The sequence below is a fragment of the Lacerta agilis genome, chromosome 4, assembly GCF_009819535.1.
Source record: "Lacerta agilis isolate rLacAgi1 chromosome 4, rLacAgi1.pri, whole genome shotgun sequence".
NCBI lineage: Eukaryota > Metazoa > Chordata > Lepidosauria > Squamata > Lacertidae > Lacerta > Lacerta agilis.
In genome coordinates, this window is record NC_046315.1 from 52,880,439 (window position 1) to 52,903,994 (window position 23,556).

Here is a 23,556-nt window from a genome sequence, read left to right on the forward strand (position 1 = left end):
TTGTATTCAATGTAGTGCTAATTGAAGGTCCCATCAGCACATGGATTACTGCTAGCACAACGGAACCCCCCCTTCCATGCACACTACCTAAATGTGTTCTATTGGGGGACCATGTGCCCACAGAGGTCTTTTCCTTTGAAAAGGTGTATGCCCTTTTTATTTTGGTAAATTACCCATCTGGAAAACGACCTTAGTAAGTGAATTTTTCCCCCACCACATATATGACCCCTAAAGCACTCTTAGATACAGTTTTTGTAATTCACACACATGGAATTATAATTATAATATAAAGAGCTTACCTGTACAGTGATGCAATGTCTGGAGAACAATGTCCTATTCATTGTTTGTCTTCAGATGATTTTTTTAAATAAGAGCCTTATAAAACCTCCAACTTCTTACTCTGTTTTCATCCAAGGTAGAACAGAGGTTTTATGAACAAGATCCAAATTTGCAGTATCCCATTAGCTAGCTTCCAACATAGAGCAGCCCACTAGCCACACAGTGTTCTGTCACTATGCTCACTACATACCCAGCAAATTGTGTCTGAATGGATCTTCAACAATGCCTATTAATCTTGATAGCTAAGGCCCCATGAAATGCCAATTTTACTACTACTTTAAATGACTTCGGCAAGCTTTTGCTCACACCATTTGGCAAACATAAAGTGCCAGACAAACTGAAATGTCTTCTGTTGTCTGCTTCTTCTTTTTTTTAAAAGTTTGTTCTTTATTCCAAGGCATCTAAATTAGGAGAATGTAATAGTCATCAACACAAATGTTTCCCGTGGAGAGACATCTGCATACCATACACCAGCTGAATTCACATAATGCAATATCTACTTTCCAAAACATTCATGCTTTAAGAGCTGGATGGGAATTGCTGTTTAAAAAAGAAAATGCATGTGTATTTCAAACTAGCCCTTTTATGTGAGCAAAAAGAGTGGATGGCATTTAATTGTATTCAAGAGAACAAAAGAAGAGGCTGCTGGATCAGATTGATGGCCCATCTAGTCCAGCATCCAGTTCTCACAGTGGCCACCTAGGTGACTGTGGGAAACCTGCAAGCAGGACCTGAGCATGAGAGCACTGTGTCCTCCTGTGGCTCCCAGAAACTGGTACTCAGAAGGTTGATGCCTCCAACTGTGGCAGCAGAGCATAGCCATCATGGCTGGTAGCCACTGGAGACCTTCTGCTCCATGAATTTGTCCAATCCTCTTTCAAAGCCATCTAAATTGGTGGCTATCACTGCCTCCTTAGTTCCATATTTTATGTATGCACTGCAGCTGTATTTAACTGTGCATTCCAATAGTGTCCCTCTGCTGACAGGAGGCTCTTTGATCAAGTGGGGTACTCTGAGACCCCATTACCATCTTCCCACTAGTCCAAAGGATCCTCCAACCCACTGGAGCAGCTTGACACAGGTGACTGCAGTGAGAAAGTGAAAACAGCAGCAACTGCCTTTCCGCTTTCCTCAAACATCACCAGACAGGTACTGCCTTTTTCTGGATCATCCCTCCTCATTTCAAGGGCATTTCCTTTCACAATATGTTTTTCAGCTCTTAACTTGCTATACACCCAAAAAAGTTTATGGAAATATTGAATATTTGAACAGAGGTGGCTGATGCAGTGATGTGTATAGATTGGTTTTGTTCTTTGTATCTTGTAGGGTTAAAAAAAGAACTGTTGATTTTTTACCATTAATGTTATTCTATATTTTTTATTATTTTAGTGGAGTAGTGGTGAACCACCATGGAAATGCTTTTACATCAAAATGTGGAGTAGAAACCCATACAATAAATACATAACAAAATAAAGCTATTATGGGAAACTCTAAGAGGTGTGAATCGTCAGGGAGACTACTGGGAAAACCTGGTTCAGCGACCATGGTGTATTATATTATTCAATGATGCTAGTGTTCACCCTGTGAACAGATACTGGACCTGTTCAGATCATAGTTTGCCTTCATTGGGTTGAGTTTAGGGCTCCCTCTCCTCCTCCATATCTAAACAAATTGGAATGGAAAATAGGTGAGACATGATTCTGAGATCAGAATGAGGACCTGAGCAGGGCTTCCACACACTTAAATCTAAACCTGCTCCAAAACCCTTTCAGCAACCTTGCATTCCTTTTTGCACTTCTTATCCCACCTTTCCTAGAAAGAACTCTAGGCAGAATCCATGGTGCTTCCCTCCCACTCCCCAGCTGCCATTTTATCCTCAGTGCCAGACTGCTTGGCTTTAGCAAGCCCGTATGGCACAGATACTGTGTGGTTAGTATCCTGTCACTGCTTGTACAGATGGAGCTATTGTGTCAAAACTCCCCAGCATGGACTGCCCAAAGGCTTCAGTAGTTTGTAATAAAGCAGGATCCTCAGACTTGGGGTCACCAACACGGTGCTTGAGGGCACCAGTTTGCTCACTAATACCCCCCCATGTTGCCTGCAAAAGTCTTGGTAAATATCCCCTTTAAAAACCCCATACTACACAAGAGAATGTTTGTTCTTCCTGCTCAGTTCCTATTTGCACTGGCTTAGCCTCTCCTACACTGAACATGCTGCCTTAAACATGTCCTACATTTCCTTGGATGGCAGTCCCCACCCCAAATCTGGTCCAAACAAAGAGCTTGTCTCTGTGAGCAAGTTTAGTGGCAACTCTAGTCCTTATTGATTGGAAAACACACTTGCACTGTTTTGTGGTCCTGTCTCTTATCCTGATCTCTCAGATGTGGCAGCCATTTTGTGACTTGTCATCCTCCATGGCAACCATTTTGTGACTGCTACCCACAGCATTTTCTCAAAATTCCAGTTATGCTCACTGGCCCCCCAAGGTTGGTGACCCTCTTTCCTAGGCAAAGGCGGATCTAGGGGAGCACGGCTGGTGTGGTCACACTAGGTGTGGAATTTCTGGGATGCTGCGGGGTGTGTGTGTGCAACTTTGAGATACAACAGAAGGGGAGAGGCACCAGATTTTGGCATCGCACAGGACACCACTGAAATTTGAGACACCAGGGTCCGCCACTTTCCTAGGAGGCCTGGAAACAGAAAATTCAACTAAAACAACAGACACTAGTACTGCCTATGAAATTGGATATCTCCCTACCATCACCACCACATTATTATTTCGTGCTTCACATGCTATGTCCCATTTCGTTGTCCAGATCAATTGGTGAATTATTCCTTGGAGGCTTCCTTTGGATTAACTGCCTTTAAAATTCTGCATGAGCAGAGCATATCCTCACCTCATTGTAACCCTTTCCCCATATCATAGTTGGAATTTATGTATGTTCACGGAACAAAAAATTGATTTTTTAGTGAAAGCCCAATTACCTTTCATGTTCCTTTAAATTAACCAGCCCACTGTATGCTTTTAATTCTCTCCATGCACTGCTGTCTTTGGAACAAGTTGTCCTCCCTAAAGATGGGGAGAGGACTGTCAAGAAGGAATTGTCAAGGAATAAGCTTTTAGCAGCAATAATATAATTAATAATCTGGAAAAGAGAAGCAATCTCTCCAACACACTTTGTTGCATTTTCTACGCAGTGGTCTCTTCCTAAGAGACTACTGAGAGATCCAGGAATAAACAGTTAAGGATAATGGTTTAATTTCCTGAAATGGGAATGCTTGCTTATGTTGAATTGCTGTGTATTTTTAGCATAGGGTTTCTTGGCAGTAGCTCTCTCATGTGATTGGGTGACTGTGAGTCACATGAGCGAGGCATTCCATTCTGTTGTGACTGTTATTCAAGTAATTGTCATTTTAAACTGCTTTCTGCTTCTCTCTGTGTGAGAGGGAGAATGGCTGCTGAGTGGGCTTTTTTTGGATACTGCTGAGGACAGTGTGTGTCAGTGTGATCTGTCTGAAGTAAAATAGAGGAAGATCCCTAAATGATAATAGGGAGAAACGTGAGCAGGAATTCTCCATAAGGAACAATGTGAATAAGCATGAGATTGCAAATATATTCTACTCAGTCATATGTTTATGGCAGTAAAGTTTATATATAGAGAGTCTGGACATTGCACACAACATGAACTACTCCCACCACAATCCAGGTTGGGACTGCAAAGATGTGTGAGTCAGCTTCTGCCCATGTACCCCAAGTTGCTGTGCCAAAATCAGTCCGCCAATTTCTTAAATGTTTTCTTCACCTGAAAAAGGGGCTTCTTTTCTTCTGCTTCTTCCATGGGGTGCTTTAGAATTTCTGAATGCTTCCAGTGGTTGCAGAACTGAACTTTCAGTGGTAGTGTGTATGTGGTTTTTGTTTTTGTTTTGCTTTCCATTTGTCATGAATGGGTAGGGCAACGGGGAGAAAGAAGAGGATCCCGGCAAGAGGTGTAGCTGTGACTGAGACACACCTGGGCAAGGTGGGGATGGAGAAGGAGAGGTTGGGCATAGAAAGTACTCATGGGGAGAGAGAAGACGGCAAGGGGATGGGGGTCAAGTTCACAGGAACCAGAGGAGCAGGACCCCTCACCAGAGCCAGAGGGGCCCCTTTCCCCACAAACACAGCAGCTCTGAGGCGTAAGGAGCAGCAGGAGGTGTGTTCTAGGAGACTGAGGCAGGCAAGGGCCCACAGCCCAGCTACCTAGCTGGCCAGGTGGGGCTCATTAGCTCTGGGAAGAGGTGTGTGATTCCTCAGCTGGAGTAGACTCAGAACAGGTGAGGGTCACATGCCTCATCAAGCCCAGATGCGGCAATCAAGACTCAAGGGATGAAAGGGAAGCAAACCTGAGGTACTGTGTCTGTTCAACTTCCCAGCTTGGGTGTCCTAGGAGTTCCACAGGACTGTGTTTTTTGGGATTGAACTTCAAGCTCTCTGACCATGGATTGGCTGCAGAGGTGGGAACATGCCTGCCTGTTGGACTTTGGCTTCCTGTTGAACCTGGACCATGTTTCCTGACCTGTTGGACTGCCAGACTACCCACTAGCATTTGACCCTGGGACTGTATAGTAACTGGAGACTGCATCTTCCCAAGAGAAGGTAGGCCCAGTGCCCTGGCTCACTGTCCTTCCTCTGTCCAAGGCCTCTGCTCAACAGCCTTTGAGTAGAAGCATCTATCTTGTGGGGTGTGGGTGCTGTTTTAGAAGGAAAGTGACTTGCAAAGCATCATCATGCAGGATTGAATCCTCCCTGTAGCGGGTTGAATGATATGTATTGACCAGAACACAGTTCCATCAGTTCCCACAGTGTTTGAGTGGCTGATTGTGGCAGTGGAAGAGTTCAGGAGGGGTGTCCACTGCTAGTGATCTGTGCCAAGGGTAAGATCCTCTCCCCAGGCTGAGGATCACATTCCCTCATGGGCCACATTCTAGTAGTAGGTGGGGCCAGAGACAAAAAGTGGGCTGGGCAACACATGCGAACCTTACTTTGGTACAGTGTGCTGTACTTCAGTCATGTAACTTGGCATAATCTTCTTCATTCTCCAACCAGACTAGCAAGGGGCATTAACACAGTGGAAGGGCAAATTTCAGCCAGGCAAAAGCACTGAGGAGAGCATGGAACAGGGACAGAAAAGGGTGTGGACTGGGGAGGAGCCACAGTCTGAGAAGAAACGCGAGGGTCAGAGAGAGGACTGAGAGACTGCATTTAACCCTCAGCCTGAAGGTCTCCACTCCTGGCCTAGTGAGACATTTAAGTTGGCACCTCCAGCATTTACAATTATTGATGCTATCTAAGTCAGATAGGTTGCAATATGAATTCACCCAGCTCACAGGGGATTTCAAGATACCGGTAAGCTGCTCTAACCTTGAAAATGCCCTTCTACCCACAATTTTGGCCATTTTCAGACAGTCTGTTTAATGAGCATTTAAACTGATTTGTTTGTGGGGAGATGCTGCATAAACATTATCCTACATGTCTCAGTGCATTTTTCCACTACAAAAGGCACATCTTTTAGGAGAAGTGGATTTGTTTCACAATAGCTCCAAATTGCCTTGAACTGTGCAGCCTGAATTTGTCAGGATGGGATTTACTGTAACCCCATCCCCAAATAATGGCAGTCTGGAAGCTCCCATATATCGACACCCTTAGGAGTTTATGTGCCTATTTTGTGTCTACATGGTCTGTTGTTGGGATGGTGCTGATTGGTGAAGTCTGTTATTTATTGCTGAAATGGACTTGAGCTTGCCTGGCATGGGCTTCTTGCATACAGGCTCAAACTGTGTTAGGCATAATGTAACTCAATCAAATCTAGCTGCTGGAAAGGAAAGATTAGGGAGAAGCATTTCTCTTGAACATGTTGGTAGCAAGGAAAAGATAAGCATATGAATGGTTTGGGGCAAGTACCCTTTGGTGAGAGAACCCTAGCAGAAATTTAAAATCACAAAACATGCAGCAAAGTATGGAAATATAGGCTGTTCGTCCTTTAAAATATGCCTTTGTGAGATCCAAGATATTCTCCTCTTACTTCAGCATAGAAAAAGACCACATGTTTGATAAGTTAATGGTTTAGTTAAAAACTTTCCAAAAGTCAGATTCACATGCTTTTCCATACAGCATTCAGAAAATGTCGCACAGGCAGTAAAATAGCTTTGTTACAGTGATGAAAGTTCTTAAATTGTTGGTATAGGAACAAAAGAATGGCTTCTAAAGGTTTATGCGGCTAAACTGCAGCCTCTTCACAAGCTGAGCTTCTCAGGTAGACTGATGCACAACAATAGGCTTGATTAGCCTCCTCCCCAGGTGAGGGGAAGTGACATAGCTAAGCCAGGCAGGACAGAATACTCTATGGCACTAGCCTTTCATGCATTAATTACACTTAAGCACGTTGGCTATATGTTTATCCCACAGAACAACCATAGAATCATAGAACTGTAGAGTTGGAAGGGACCCTGTGTTCATCTAGTCCAACCTCCTGCGATGAAGGAATCTTTTACCCAATGTGGGGCACAAACCCACGACCCTGAGATTAAGAGTCTTGTGCTCTACTGATTGAGCTATACCAGCCATCCCAAATTGGTCTACTAGTGCCATCATTAACATCCTTTCACTGCAGGTAGGGTTGCTGCCTGTCCTGTATAATACAGAATGTCCTGTATTTCAGTTGTAAAATTCTACATCCTGTATTGATATACAGTAGTTTTGTCCTGTATTTCAGGTCTTCTCTCTCTCTCTCTCTCTCTCTCTCTCTCTCTCTCTCTCTCTCCCCCCCCCCCCCCCCGCCCCTCCAAGTTAGGGATCCTCTCCAAATGCATGTATTTGAATGGGTAAGTGAAAGGTCATATATTTAAGCTCAGGGTAGCCAAGAACAGACAAATTTACAAATTCATGTGTATATTTGTGTATGCGTACCAAATTCCAGAGCGGCCATCCTGTTAGGTTGCAATAGATTGTAATGGATTGCTTTGAAGTCACTTTAGCACCAGACAGAAAAAAATCGCCACCCCTGCTCCCCTGTCCTGCATTTTGCCAGAACAAAGGTTGCAACCCTATTGCAGGTACAAAGCTTCTCTCTCCTCCTAGGATTTTGATAAGATTATGATGCATTTGCTGCCTATTGCATTGTATGGTTTTTCTTTTTGTGTATTTTATTATGATTTTATGTTATGCTCCTTTTTTGGGTATATTTCTTGGAGATTCTTTAAATGGCAGGTGACTAATAACCAAATAATGATTTTTCAAAGTTAATTAAGCAAACAATGCAATTTTTAAAACCTGACATACCATACTGAGCACCACCCATCATGGAAGATCACAAAACACAGTGAGCTGGTGAAGGTTCATGAATGAAGCCTTTGCAACATACGCAGGAGGAAAAGGGGGGTGCCACATAGTTGCCTAAGCAAGATGCTGCCTTTCCTGGCTTTGGGCTACAATTCCCAAGCAGTAAAGCAAGAAGGCATGTGTGCAAACACAAATCAGTTCAGAACCAATCCCAAGTGTTTGCTAGTGGCACGTGAAATTGGTGATTCAGTAACAGTTCAATCAGGGAGGGCGGGGATTGTCCATTACTAGCTATAATGAACCTTGAAACCATTGGATAGTTGGGCAGCTCCGACTAAGAAATGGATGCAGGATGCCATCCCTCCTGCATCAGGCCTTGAGCTTCCAAGATAATAGTGTTGGATACTTCCCAGTAGGTATCTGAAGAAGTGTGCATGCACACGAAAGCTCACACCAAGAACAAACTTAGTTGGTCTCTAAGGTGCTACTGGAAAGAATTTTTTATTTTATTTTGTTTGACTATGGCAGACCAACATGGCTACCCACCTGTAACTTCCCAGTAGAGTTTGGGAGCAGATTGATGCAGCAGCAACTTTTATTACAGACTCCCTGTTTTAGAAAAGAAATGTAGGCAAGTAAAAAAAAGAGAGAGAGAACAACAAACACATTATTTGAAGCAAATCAATTTGCAATTACTAGATTAATTAAAAGAGGCCCCTGTCAAAAAATCTCAGCATGATTAAACGAAACAATTCACTATCCTCTTCTCTGATTAAAATTAAATTAATTTAAAACAATTCCATTTTACTTTAATTTGCCCTGCAGAAGTAGTTTTGCAATTCAGAACTGTTTTTTCCTCTTAATATACAGGACAACCTTGCCAGCCTGCAGTCCTATACCTAGAGAGTAACCAGCCTCAGAGATCATCCACCCACCCTTCAGCCCCCTTACAGATGCCTACTCTGTGTGTAGATTTCAAGGGGTCAGGCCCAGCATTGCGGGCTCTGCTTTTTATCAATCATGTGAAGCCCATTCATTTATATAATGTGTGAAGGGGGATAGCAAGGCAATGTCATTGGTTTCTTAATTATTTCTGATACACTAAAAAGCAGGTGTGGGCAAGCTTTGACCTCCAGATGTTGCTGAACTACAAGTCTCATTTTTCCCTGGATTTTGGCCATGCTTGCTGGGGCTGATGGGAGTTGTAGTTCAGCAACATCTGGCTGGCCAAATGTTACCCACACCTGCACAAATGGCTCTGCTTTTTCATCCAGTCCAAAAGTACATCCAGAACATGCAGGACATCCCAGAGGTTTGCTGCCATGGCAACAACGTTACCTTTCAGCACTTCAAAAAGGTTTAATATTGGCTATTAAAGCTAGTGTACTTTTTGTCCTTAAACTGAACCTTACAGCAGTCAATAAAATGTGACAAGGTCCTTTGGAGCTTGGGTACGTGAAATGTCAGGCCCATCTGATGCTGAACAGCCTCTTTTCGAAAATTCATGGCAGGAAAACCTGGTTCACTTTCCTCTGCCCTTATAAAGCAGGGGAAAAACCACACACCCAGGGGCTTCACTTTTCAGGGCTAACCAACGCCTCTCTGGGCTCGTATTCAGAGGTCCCGCTGCTTGAGGCAAACAGAGACTCATAATTCCATCTGTCATGTAAGGAAGGTAAAAGCACAAGAGGAGATTTCATCAAATGCCTCTCACAGGATGGTGCTGGTCAGGCCTTCAAACTAATGTTGGTGAGCCAGGTGCAATGATTAAAACCAGGATGGGGAGCCTCAGTCCAGGGGTTGATTATATCCCTCCAGGTCTCCACCTGGTTCCCAGGACCCTCCCCAGGCTACACTTTCTCCTTCTACACCAGCCATGCTTTGTAGCCTACTCTTCTTGAAGAAACTATGTTGTGATAGTGTCATACAGTAGGGGATCTTTGGGTCTCTCCTCCCCATTACCTACGCAGGTGATTTGTTCTATTTATCAAGGAGGAGAGAAGCAGTGTGTGTCAGCCACAAGACAAACACAGAGAAGGTTGATTGGGGTCGAATTCAGCTTTCAGCAGCAATTTTGAGCAGACACATGAATTCCGTAAAGGTCTCCAAGGTACCGTAGCAAAGATAAAGCAAGGGACACGAAGTGAACAGCTAATTGGATTGTGCTTTGCCTCTGATTTATAAACTTCACCCAGTATTCCCCAACCTGGTGCCCTCTGGATGTGTTGGACTATGGCTCTCATCAGTCTCAATCAGCATGGGTCCAGGTGGGAGTTGTGTTCCATAACATGAAAACTTTGAAATGTGTGCATATTTTTTAAAATCTCCTTCATATTATAATATTTTAGGGAGGGCTATCTGAAAGCTGTCCAGCTCTTTCATATGATTTGTCCTTGAACGGTTGGATTCAAAGGAAAGAAAGCTTCACAGAATGGGCTACATATTTTAAAACACAGCCTACTTGGATTTTGACTTGCCATATAACTGATAATCCCTTGTTCTGTGTGTGCAGCCCAGGGCAGGCTCATTGGTTTTGTCAATGTCTGGCCTAAAGGTTGGCAAAATTTTCTCATCTTGGTGGATTACAAATTGTCCAGGCTTGGATAAAAGGCATTGTCGCATTTGCCCCATTGAAACAAACAGTATATTTGGTGATATAGTAGACTTGAGGGTCGCAGTGAGAAGAGGGTGCTTCTCAGTTGCTAGTTTTATGGCACTGAAAGTAATACCCCATAGATACTGAGTGAGCTAAAAGGAAAATGTCGAAATCTAGAAATGGAAGTTCAAAATCTGACCTGAATATGGGCCATATTGCATATTGCCTGTCGATCCACTGGCTGGCAAACATCTAAAAGACTCGCTGTGGATAGGCGCCAACACCTAGAGGACCAGGTCCCTTTGACCATCCAATAAAATATTTGAGGGGATTGCCCCCCCCAAAATGTGATGGGCATTGCTGCCTTTCTTTTCTACATTTGGACTTTGGTTCTCAACAAGCCCTGTAAGCGAACTTGTAAAAGGGTCGCTGGAGGGCAAGAGCTGGAGGGGGGCAACACTCCCTCTCCCCCAATGTTGTTTCTTGCGGCACTTGAGATTGGAACTAAAACACACATACTTCCAACAGCAAGAGAAGCTCTCATTGACAGCCTCAGTCGCAGGCTCCTCTCCATTAAATCCCTCCCAACTCACAATAAAAGCCAGGGGGGAGGGAGAGGGATGGGGGACATTTTCCAGAGCTTCGCCATTTACTCTTTTTTTTTTGCCCACCCTTCCTCCCTCCCTCTCATTATTACCATCCTTGTCTGGTCCCCACCCAATATTTTCTTCAAGGTGGGGCCTCTGCGCTGTGACACAGTAGTTGGCGTTATACTGGAGCCAGTGGGACTCGGGTTGAACTCCCCCTCAGCCGTGAGGTTCACTGAGTTGATTCTGGGCCAGTCACTACCTCTCAGTCCAACCTACCTCACACGGCTGTGGTGAGGATTAAACGTTTGTGTGTGGTGGTGGAGAGAACCCTTTATGATGCTTTGAGCCCCTGGAGGAAAGGTGGGCTTTACATGCAAATAATAAGTGTCTTTTGAAATTATTTATTTCTAATATGGCCATGAAAATCATTTAATTTAAAAGCCATTTAAATATGCTTCATTTCTTTCTCTCAGTCTAAATGCTACATGAATTTGGGGGTCAATTCTGTGAGGACAAGGAAAGCATGAAACCCTTTACCTACTTCAAAGGCCACTTTGCTCCCCCCCCTCCCTTAAAAGGGCATTGAGAACAATACGCAGGATGTAAATGGTTTCTAAGCAGCAAGAGTCTTGTCACGTTTCATGGGATAGCATCAGCCTTCCACTAGCATTGCCTTGGCTTCCAGGCTTTCTGCATTGCTCTTCCTATCAATACCAGAAAGATTTTGCCTTCAGGAGTGATTTACTTTGAGTTGTTTACCAGCAAATGAGCGCTTAATGAACAGACCACTCCAGCCACTTTGGAATAGTCCATAAAAACACCTGCTGTTTAACTATTCTTTAGACGGGGAATGAATGTACAGCTGCTTCTTTGTTTTATTAGCATCAGATTGTTCTTCAGCAGCAGCAGCAGAAACAAAGTGCAGCAGCTTCTCGGTGTTTATTACAATGCTTAGCAAGTGTCTTCTACCTCTCAGCCTCATTAAACTCTCATTTTCCATGAAGCCCTCAAGGGTGCCATGAGGGAACTTTTTTGGACACAGGGAGGATCAAACTAAATCTGATTTTTTAAAAAATCATTTAGCTTGGCACTACCTAGTTGTAGCTAAAACAATAGCCAGGGTGGGAGGCCTTGAACTCTACTGGGTTGGTGTCAATGGGAGTTCATCTTCCATTGCTAATAGAAGATGTGTGGCTCGTGTGTGGGGTTCCAGTTGAAATCATGGCAAAGGTAAAGGGATAAAGTTCTCCGCCTCCATGCCTTGGTACCAATATAGTGTAGAGATAACCTATGCCAGCTTTCCTTCTCTTTTTAAATCAGGCCATGCAAAACTGCACGAGAAAAATCCGGCCTCATTTGGTCTTGGGAGCCCACATTTGCAGTGCCTGAAGTTGAACTTAATAGGCTGTCCCTCACGAATGTAGCTGGTTGAGGAAGCACTGACCCATTTTCAACTGGACTTGAAGGGGACTTGGGCTTGATTTGATTTGGGTTTGTGTTGATGAAAATGAAGAGAGGGCAGGAATAAATCAGGTGGGGAACCACCAACCCACCCTAGCTAGGCCTGGCACAGGACCCAATTTGGCTTGTGAGGAGGCTTTTCCTAACCTACCCCACCTGCCCCAATTTGATGCTATAAGTGATATCAGATGTGGGGCAGGTAGAGATGTAGGTACCAACAAACAGTTAGGAGCCTTAACATGTGCTCTTGATTGTTCCTTAGCAAGGGGGATGGGGCATGCTGGCACAACCAATTAGCTGATGGTTGGTGACAGCAAGCCCATTTGGATGGGCTGCATTTTTAAGTTTCTAATGAAGAACACCATAGCACAGCCCTGCCCTGCCCTAAGTGGGCTTGCTCTTGCCTCTGATGAGTTGATGGGCAGCGACAACAAATCTGCTGGGGTCAACTTGGATCTTTCTTTGCAGTATGGCATGTACTCAAGCCACACTACTCAGGAAAAATGAGTCACCGAGTGTCAGGTGATTTCAGGTGACTGAGAGGTAAACAGCCCTGGTCACCTGTCAAAAGTGGCCCACCAGGGAAGGGGGAACCAGGGATCTCACCTGCTGTCAGGAGAAGCACACTGCTTCCACCCACGGAATCCTGGGAACTGTAATTTACCCACCACAGAACTACAATTCCCAGCACCTTCCACAAACTACAGTTCCTAGAATTCTTTGGGGAAATTAATATGCTTTAAATATATGTTGTGTATGCAACCTAAGTCTCATGCCATGTCAGCTGGGCTGCAAAGTCTATAAGACCCAAAGGCAGTCCTCACTTAGGTAAAGTGAGAAGCAAAATCCACATCTGAAACTTTCTCCAAGAAGATGTTATCACAAAGCCTGCAATCCTCTCCTGCAGCTGAACTCACAAGGTGATCAAGAACTTTGACAAACAAATTGATGTTTGTCTTTGGGGCTCGGCAGGAGCACTGCAGCTGGCAAAATAACAAGGACAAATGATCAAAACTCATTTCCTAAGGGAACAACAGGGATTCAGATTGTCCTAATCTAGCCAAGGCTAGAACATGGTTAAACTGCACTAATGAATAATTGAGGGTCAATTAAATAATTTGGCATCATGGTTTCAATATAGTTATGTAAGTCTACATCAAAATTCGCTTTCTGCTAGCCTCTTAAAAGAAACCAAGCATCCTGAATAAAACACACAAATCCCACACAAAAATCAATGGTAAGGAGACCTGTACAAAAAGCAAGCAAAGAAATCCAATTCAATTTGTTTTGGGTGGTAAATCAGCATCAGCAATGCAGTGGGATTTTTGCCATGATCCTAAACACACCCGCTCATTAGTCAGCTGCCACTGATTAAGCTCCCAGAAGCAATCAAATTTAGAACTGGGCCATTTATTTACTTAAGTATAATATTCTGTATAAATAAACATTTAAAGAATGCAAATTAATGCTGTATTAATACTATAAGAGGGTAATAGAAAACCACCGGTCCTTAATTAATATGGCGCTTGCCTAAGGTCCTGATTTAGCCAATGTGGCTGGTTTCTCCCAAGCCACACCCAACCCACATCTGATGTCAGGTGTGGGGCAGATAAGCCAAATCTCTAATGTAGCAATTGGAAACCTTAAGGTTCTTGTATGTAGCACCTTTCAAATTTGTCACCAAGTGCAAGCTCCACTGAAACCATTTCCACACAGGAGCTCCTGATCAGCTCTCCCAAGCAGAGGTGATCCCTGCTTGAAAGCAGAGCTTGCCATCAGTGCTGAATTTCAATTCAGCACTGAATGCAAGCCCCACTCTGGGCAGGAATTTTTGCAGCCCTGACTTAGATCCAAGACATGGCTGCAGAGATTCTTCCCGAAAGCCAGGGCTGGAAAGGAAGAATTGATGATGCACTTACAGGGCACTCCCAACTCTTATTTTGAGGTTTGACACCAGGCATATGCCATCACTCACCTGTCAAAAATTGTTCATGGCAAGTCGGTCAGATCTAATTACCCACCTTGCTATAAGAGCCACAAACTTATAGTGAGGATCCTGGGTATCTGTGGAGTGGATCAAAATTTGAATGGCTATGTGAAAATATATTATGGGAGAAAACATTGGGGACTGTAGCTCTTTAAGAATGGATAGGTTTGATCTTCTTGCAGTCCATGGGACTCTCAAGAGTCTCCTCCAGCACCATAATTCAAAAGCATCAATTCTTCAGCGATCAGCCTTCTTTATGGTCCAGCTCTCACTTCCATACATTACTACTGGGAAAACCATAGCTTTAACTATATGGACCTTTGTCGGCAACATGATGTCTCTGCTTTTTAAGATGCTGTCTAGGTTTGTCATTGCTTTCCTCCCAAGAAGCAGGCGTCTTTTAATTTCGTGACTGCTGTCACCATCTGCAGTGATCATGGAGCCCAAGAAAGTAAAATCTCTCACTGCCTCCATTTCTTCCCCTTCTATTTGCCAGGAGGTGGTGGGGCCAGTGGCCATGATCTTAGTTTTCTTTGATGTTGAGCTTCAGACCACATTTTGCGCTCTCCTCTTTCACCCTCATTAAAAGGTTCTTTAATTCCTCCTCACTTTCTGCCATCAAGGAGAAAGGAGCATAGTGGACTGCATTACAGCTGGTCAGACTATTAGCTCATCTAGTCCAGTCTTCACCCTCCTGATGCCTTCCAGCTGTTTTGTTCCATCAGTCCCAGTCAGCACACTTATATTAGTTTTGGTCCAAAACATCTGGAGAACAGCAGATAGATAAAGACTGATACAGCCCATCCATACTGGATCCTGTTAAAACCTGAGCTGAAATAATACAGAGAGCAATAAAGCAGCCATATTTAACCCCTAGCCAGCCTTGAGCTACACAGCAGGAAATGCTTGCTGAATCAACCCTCCGTGAACTGGTTTGACAAGTAACCGTTAAAATTGCCAAACAGACCTGTAAAAAGCGTATATTCTGTGCGACTGGAGACAAGTCCTTGTCCATCTGGTGCCAATGTTATTTACCATTTCAAAAGAATGGCTCAGATCATCCAGGAAAAGGCAGTTAGCAGATATTGGAGGCATCCCGATTCACAGGTGACAAGCCATACTCTCAATTTCTGTTGTAGACCACCTCTTCTTGTGATGCGTCTATTACAAGGTTATGATGTTTCATGGTGGTCTCTCTGTGATGGTGGGCAGGCACTTCTGAGTGTTTAAAGACTGTAAGCTGATTTTTCTCTGGGCTCTTCACCTCCTTGTATGGGGCTGGGGAGACTCGGCTTGCAAACACATCAGTAAAGGTTGCCTTGCTTTCTTTGTTGTCCCATTGTGTTATCACAAGGGATATCTTTTCCCTTGATTGGGGGGGGGAGGGAGCTGTAAAGGCCAAACCCCATTTTCCCCATAACAATCCTAAAGTACATAAGCAACATACGGAACTACATATACCAGGTCAGATTTATGTATTTGGAGACATTTGGATTATGTATTCTGCACATTTGGATGAGCTTTTCTGACGAAATTATTTTGCCATGATTGAAGAACTCAGGAAATGCAGAGAAACTGAAGGGGACAAGTATCACCACCGGGCTGAGTGGCTGCCGGAAGGATGACTACTAATCAAATATATATTTCTGTTTCTTATGTTCTCAAGATATATTCCTGGAACAATTCTTAAGAAAATTGGAGCCCATGATGATGAATGTAAATACAATAGAAAGCCATCTAAAACATCCAAGAAAATTTTAGTTATGATGCATGAAGGAAGCATGAATGTTCCAAATATAGTTTGTATTGAAACAATGCTCAGTCAGTGATTATCAAATTGGCTTGAAGATTCTGCTTATGTTTCGTTGGTGGTGCTTATAATACAGAAATGTAGAAGATTCTTTGACTTCACTCCTTGGATTTAAAAGCCACCCCCACACTTAAAACCCAATTAACTACTGGTACTTATGGTATTTGGATAGGGGAGGGATTTTACTTTGAAGGCTCTCCCATTAGCATGCATTTTTGCAAACAACTCCATCAGAAAAAGAATTATCTTTGGAAACAGTTTCATTTGGAAAGATAATGGAACTTTTAATTTTGCATGTTTAATAGAAAATAGGTTCTCTTTTATTGTGATGGAAATTAGGGATTGGGAACTCAAGGCTCTCCTGAAGTTGAACTCCAGCTGCCGTCACGCCTACCCAGTATAGCCAGTGGCCAGGAATGATCGTTTAGCAACACTGGGGCACCACAGGTTCCTCACTCTTGAATCCTTAAAACTGGTAATCTGAGACCTCCCATATTTCAAATTTTCCAATAATGCATTTTTCCTTCTAGGATCTTAGGCAATTAAATAAATAAGGTGTGATCAGCCTTTGAGAACAACAGGTACCAAGAAACATTTAGAAGAAACATACTGTTATGAAACCCTTTTTGTGGGTACAAAAATTTACCAGGCTGAAATGGCAAAGGGATTTGGGCTATGGAATCCTAGAAAAAACCTGGGAACATGTGTACATGAATTAGTACATAATTTCCACAGGTTGGAAAGAAGATCACACTAATAATCTATTTACATCCTTCAGGGCTTTAGCATAATTAATGAAAAATGCATTTGATGTATAATGATAATTCTTGGAGATGCAAAGGATTTTCATATCTGCTGGAGTTTCATATAGTTATGGAGTTTAGGAAATGAATGATAAAGGTTATAAAACCAACTCTAGGTGTAATTTACCACTGGACGCTTTGACTGCATTTGATGCCTAACAAGATCAGCAACAGATATTTATTCTCCCTCTCACTGACCAGTTAAATGGAGTTAATTGGAAATCAAAAATTTGGTTAAGAAATACAGATTACATTGTTGTGAACAATATCGACTTATATAGCTAGATATAGTAAAGTAATATAAAAATTAAAAGAAACAGCTTTCAAGAGAAATTGACTTTATTTTTAAAATTTTGGAATATCAGATATGGAAAAATGTATCTTCAAAATTATTGCTTTGTTAATGATTAAGGGAATTTAATATTGTATTTTGTAATAGGCTTTATTAATTTTCTAAAGGTTTCTTTCTCCTTTTCATTTAAAGGGACAGAATAAAGAAAAATAAAAAGATAAAGATCAACAACCTCATGGTCTTTTATATGTGTCCTGCCAGATGTTCATGTTTAATATGGAAAAAATAGCACAGCATATAAAAATGTGCTTGAGGGTTCAAAGATGCAAAACTTTTAAGTTTCTTTGTTCTCCTCCCTCCCCACTTCACTTGAACCCACCCCCCCCAAGGTAAAATTGATTTCTAAGAGTTCTCCCTTTCCTCACAGAATTATACATGATGATTGTTTTTAGCCATATGAATAAAATAGTTTTACCGCTACAGAAACAAACCTGGGCAGTCCCACATTTCACCCTTTTGATATAGCCATGAATTGATTTCAATAACCAAGTTGCTAGTTTAATCTGAACTGTGATTAGTGCTAACTACGGTTTAGGAAAACAAGCCAGGATGCAACTATGGTTTGAAGTTGGCTGCTATTCCCAAGCCATACTTGATGCTAACCAAGTTACTTCAGTTACTTGAAAACGGTAGTTATTATGTTCTCCCATAAGAGGATAGAGTGCACATAATGTGAGGTTTATGCATGTAATACTAAACCATAGTTCAGTGTTGCATGTGAACCAGGACAAGGGGACATTTTTGTGCTTTACAATTCAACAAGTGAATATTGTAGGCTTTTAAACAAAGTCATTATGTAGAGCTAACTTCTTTATCAAAAAGTGTCTCTCACATTTAAAAGTAGGCTTAGCTGATCCGAAATGCAAGGTCTCCATTCACATGTGATCACAGCTGATCAGGGTTTGTAGGATACAAAAACATGGGAGGAAAATAATGGTGAGGCAGAAATCATATCTGATGAAACCACATGGCTGCTTAATATATGATCATGGAGCTAGGAAACAACCCAAAATTCAATACAGAGGCTAATCAACATTCAGAATTTGCTGTGCCTAAGTGAGTTTATGAGCTCTTAGAAAAACGGGTTCAGCTTCATTGTGGTTGCTGGCAGGGCTGGCCCTATCTTTAGGCAGAGTGAGATCACATGGAAGATGCTGAAGGGAAGAGATTGGTGGTAACATGTTGGAGGAGAGAGCTGTTTGTGCCATACATGGCCTGCCCTGCCCAGTTCCCCTGCTGCTATTAGTGTAGTGGCAGATTGAAATGATTCAACTGCAGTTTTGATCAGATTCTGTATATGAAATGAAGGGTGTACTATTCTGCCTTTTGCCTCAGGCAGAAAAGTATCTTGGGCCAGCCCCGGCTGCTAGATACATTCTAGAATCACAGTTGGCTTGGAGGGCTGCCTAGTAACTTTGATACCTATTGAAAAGGTCAATATAGTCCAAAAGATGTGAAAGCCAGAAGATGAATTCAAACACATGCCAGATTGTCAAAACTAGGATCCTTTATTCATTGTAGTTAGGGTTGTCCTTGGATCACTTGGACTAATATCCAAGCATGTTAAGCAAAGTGCTAGGAGTGTGGAGTAAAATTTGCTAATGCTAGAGTGTGCAATGTGTGGTCCTACAAATCAACTTTAGCTGCTGTGGCACAAGGTTGCATTGTAATGCTTGTGCACTAAGCAAGATTACAGAAACCATGTAACTATGTCACAATGTGGAACAGAAAATGAAACATACATTTCCCCCCTTGTTTCTCTAGGGCTGGCACTCTTGCCTAGGGAAAAGTGCCTTCCTGCCTCCCATAATATAACAATCCATTGGGATTTGAGCGAAAACAACAACAACCAAAAAACCCACAGGCAACAGTACTTCACAGTATATCAGCACCCAGTGATCTAGTTCTGTGACCATCTCTGTTGTTTCAGGGGAAAGGGAAAATGTCTACAAACTTGAGAAGCAAATGTTGACATCAATAGCATCCATTTCAAAGACATCATACGATGAATATTCATCAGTTCTCATAATTGCATCCATTTAAAATTTGACTTTAAACAGCTTTCCCCCCCTCACAGAAAGTCCCTGAGAGATATCTTTTTTGCCTCTCCAATGGTTAAAAAAAAAGCTTCTTCCAGGCAAGTCAGTGTGCTTTATAATTCTACAAAGTCTACAAGATCCAGTGCTAAATAAATACAGCCTAAGTGGAAACAAGGCAAGGCAATGCAAACACACAGATAAAGCAGAAGACCCTTTTATTTCGCATAGACAAAATGCAAAGAGTGTCTCATTAAATTAATATAAAAGAAAATAACTGCCAAAACCAAATTGCTTCCCCCTCCCTTCCCCACTTCACTGACTGACAGCACTCATCCTAATTAACAATAAAATAAAGGGGAAAATAACTGATCAAGGACCCATTTTCTAGTTTAAAAGAAAATTGTGCAAAACATGACAAAAGGGTTTTGTTTTTGTCTTTCTCAAATAAATATTCCTGCTAAATTCACAAACAGGGTGGGTTTTTTAAAAAAATTGTTTTCGTTACTTGTGTGTGATGGAACTCCCAGTTTAAAATATTTTATTTAGTCCCCATGCACTTTGTAGAAAATCAGTAAAAACACAAAAGCTTGTGAATATCAGAAAAACTGGACAACCTTTTCTCAAAAAATTCAGGAGATCCAGTCAGATGAAGCTCACACTCAGACAGAAAAAAAGCAGGAGAGTCTTTGCACTGTCTGTAGGTTGCATTTGTGTCCCAAATATTTTGGCAATCTTCTTCTTTAATTATAAATATTGGAATTCAATAAAAAAGGTAGCTTTGATTGGATTTCTTTTTAAATAACCATTAAGTATTTACAGCCACTGTCCAGCCATGCTCTCTCTTTGTTATACCAGGGTGTAAGATTTTGCGTAGGGATTGTTTCCTTTCAAGTGGCTCCGGGAGTCCAGAAGGGATTCTTGGGAGCTGCTCATTTTAGCTGCCTGTCCTAGCTCAGCTCCTTCTCGCTGAGGTAATGTTGCTACGGCACCAGGTTGCCATGACTGTACTTCTCTTGTGGATGAAGAAGTCTCCATAGGTATTGGCTCCAAGACTGTTGGGCGCTTCAAGGTCCGGCTTTTCTGAGGTTCCAGGCAGGTCTGTCCTAAACCCAGGTCTCTGCTAGTGCCTGGAACACCTCGGTTTAACAAAAAGTCCATTCTAAGATACGGTGGCAAATGCATGAGGTCACCTGTTCAGGGAAGGAGGGGAGGGGAAAAGAAAAAGAGAGTTTCTTAGTTACTCTCCTGTATACAGAAAGCTTATATCCAATGCATAAGTATTCCCCTATCTAGACACCCACTGTAAAACATACCCTACCTTGTTCACAGCATCAGTTTTTCAAGAGATTAACGTCAATTTAAAGAACTATTGATCCATGAAATATGAGGACAACTTGAAGCTTACTTCAGGACAAAACTAATATGAACTGGGTGGAAAGCAGGCAACTTTCAGGCAACTTCTACCATTGTTGATGAGCAGGGCTTATCAGCATTTCCTGGTTAGAACTAAAGAACTATATGGTGCAGGGAGGTCCTGATCTGGTGCTGTTTTGTGGAAACCTTACCTGCTAGCTTTCTGCATGGTAAAAGCAGGAGATGTGACAGGAAATATCATTAGTACAGCTCCAAGCTGTTGCAGTAACACCTCCATTCCTACCTGGGCGGGGGGTATCTAAGCTCTGCCTTGCTCCCACAAATACTGCAGCATCAAAACCTGGCCTGTTTGGCTCCTGAACTAACATGCCAAACATCACCTTCATAGCAAACAGTTCACCGGTGCTCATGACACTTTCTGGTTTTGCTAAAGACTGCAAAAATGAGGGGAGGCCACAATATATGGCTCATCATGGGCTTGTTTGGTCAGATGATAATGTGCACTACAAGCTTGATCTGAATATAGGTATAAGTTTCTTCCAGCTGTAGAGTTTATCCATATTGAAAACAGTTTTAAAATAGATTAATCCTAGCAGTTCACTAGTGTGGATTCAATATGCTTGTGTCTCAGGAGTTGGCTGCCCAAACTGTATCCATGTATAACAGAAATATGCCAGAGGTTTTTCCATACAGCATATTCCTAATAATAGCACAGTTAGCTCCATGAGCTACTTGCAAAGGAGGCTTGGAGGCTGGTCTGTGCCATAAACAGAGTTCAGTTAGAAACTGTGTTGAGCTAAACACATGACAAAGTTTCCCCCCTCTGGTCTAAACTTAATAATACAAAAAGCTGCCCAGTAATTAAAGATAAAGCAGATTCCTTCGTTGGCTTCATATAAGCAACAACTATGCTATTGTTACCAAAAAGACAAATAGTTCCTGTTCTCTTCCTGATTCATGGTCACAGAAAGAGAAAATCATTCAGAAGTTTGGACAGAATCTCTGTTTATTCCTGCAGGCTTTGCTTGGTGCCATATGCTTTTTTGTAGTTAAGTTTCCAACACAGATGTATGGTGCACTATTTTTAGAATAGTGTGCGCTTCTTGTCTTGGGAATAGATTAGCATACTTTAGCATTTACATAAGGCTACCCATTGGAAATAGAATGGTAAGGACCTGAGGGTCTTACAATTGCCGATTTATATTTCTCTAATTCATTTCACCCTAAAATACTTCGGATGCATAAAAAATCGGGTTCTACCCTGAGTAAGAGCACGTGTTGCGGTCGGGGCCTGGCAAGACACTAAATTGACCTGTAGGGAGTGGCTGGACGCTGGCCTTAGTCAGGATTGGTCAGGCAGAGTTACTGGGCAAAGTGAGATGTAGCAATTTGTGATGGACAGGTCAGCGTCCTTTATAATCCTCTGCACGCAGGGTGATCCCTCTCTTGGCTTCGAGCTTCGGATCACCCACCCGCCCCCCCATTGTTTTCTTAGGCCTCTGCTTTGACCTTGCAACTGCCTGTCATGGGGTCGTCTGCTTTGTAGCAGGGGCCCAGTAGGAATTTTTCCATCTGGCTGATTAGTGGTTGCCTTATGGTTTTTGCCTACTGCAGTAGCAACTTGTCACAACTTGTAAGGTTGGCGGTTAGGCATTGGTTATGTTTTGGATTGCTCGGATGGTGAGGCCCCACCTCCACAATCATGTTTATGTTGGTACAGGGAATTCCGTTTAAAGGAATCCGGCGGCTCTTTTGCTTTGTCCGAACCCCAGGTCTGGGGCTAGGGCCATAGGCAGAGCCCCCGGGACCGCTGGGGAGGGGGAGGTTTTCGTCCCCAGCCTCCTTAACTCTCCCCAGCTGCATTCTCCCGACGCTGACTGAGGTCAGCAGCTGTCCCGTTTGGACAGATAGTCTGAACCAATGCCTACGCAACCACTCACCAAATTTGTATTTTAATAAAGTTGTGGCCCTAAATTATTTGCCAAAACCCAAACAAAATTATGTCTCTGTGTTTAATTCTTGGGGGGTGGCTTGAGGACCTCGACGCGCAATTCATTTGAGCTAAAACAAAAACGCAGGAAGCAGCATAGAGCAATGGCACTCAGGAAGAAGAGCCAGGAACTGCTATTTAAAACCATGCTGCCTCCAACTGAGGAGGCAGAGCATAGCCATTATGGCAGTAACCATTGATAATTTTATCCTTCATAATTTTGTCTATTCCTCTTTTAAAGTTATCCATGTTGGTGGCTCCTGCTGAAGCAAAGTCATGTATTTGTACCTTGCTTATCTACCGGAGCTCAAGGCTGTCCACATTATTGTCTCCTTCCCTCCTTTTCTAACTGCAACAGCCCTGCGAGGTAGGACAGGCCAAGTTAATACAGTACATGTATATAAGCAGAGGTTCTTGTCATTAAATTGCAGGGGAGTGGGAGGCAGGGCCCCCAATCCACGCACAGTGTACAAGGCCCAGGAAATCCTCTTGGCATCTCTGATCCACACTGACATCTAGGCTGATAATCTCCAAGTCCTCTAGGTTCAAAATTGCATTGAACAAGAGACCATTGCCACAACAGCTTCATTACTAAGACAGATTCTCATTTATAACAATGCACTGTAATTCTACTGCAGACACTTGCAGTATGAGTGGTGGATGATGAAGCTGTGGGATTCTATTGATTATGACAAACATGAGGGTATAAATTGTGCTTTGTGTGCTTTTTCAATTTATCATTTGAAATCCTAATTATTTGCAGCAAACGTTTTTCAAACAGTGTTTAGATTTGTTTTCACATCTGTTTCCTGGTAATTGCTTGCAAGCAATATAGCATTTGCTCAAGCAGTAGCCACGCATGCAGTCCCATGCACGGCTGTAATAATGTGGCAACTG

General features: G+C 42.6%; 1 protein-coding gene across 1 annotated transcript in view; it reads right to left on the bottom strand.

Annotated features, from left to right (window-relative positions):
- Positions 1-19,494: 19,494 nt before the first annotated feature.
- DSCAM (DS cell adhesion molecule) overlaps positions 19,495-23,556 on the bottom strand; it is a 325,361-nt gene continuing 321,299 nt past the window's right edge. The window contains exon 33 of the mRNA XM_033147052.1: positions 19,495-20,485. Coding sequence (XP_033002943.1) covers positions 20,142-20,485 — 344 coding nt within the window. The 3' untranslated portion in view covers positions 19,495-20,141. The remainder of the gene's footprint in view (positions 20,486-23,556) is intronic.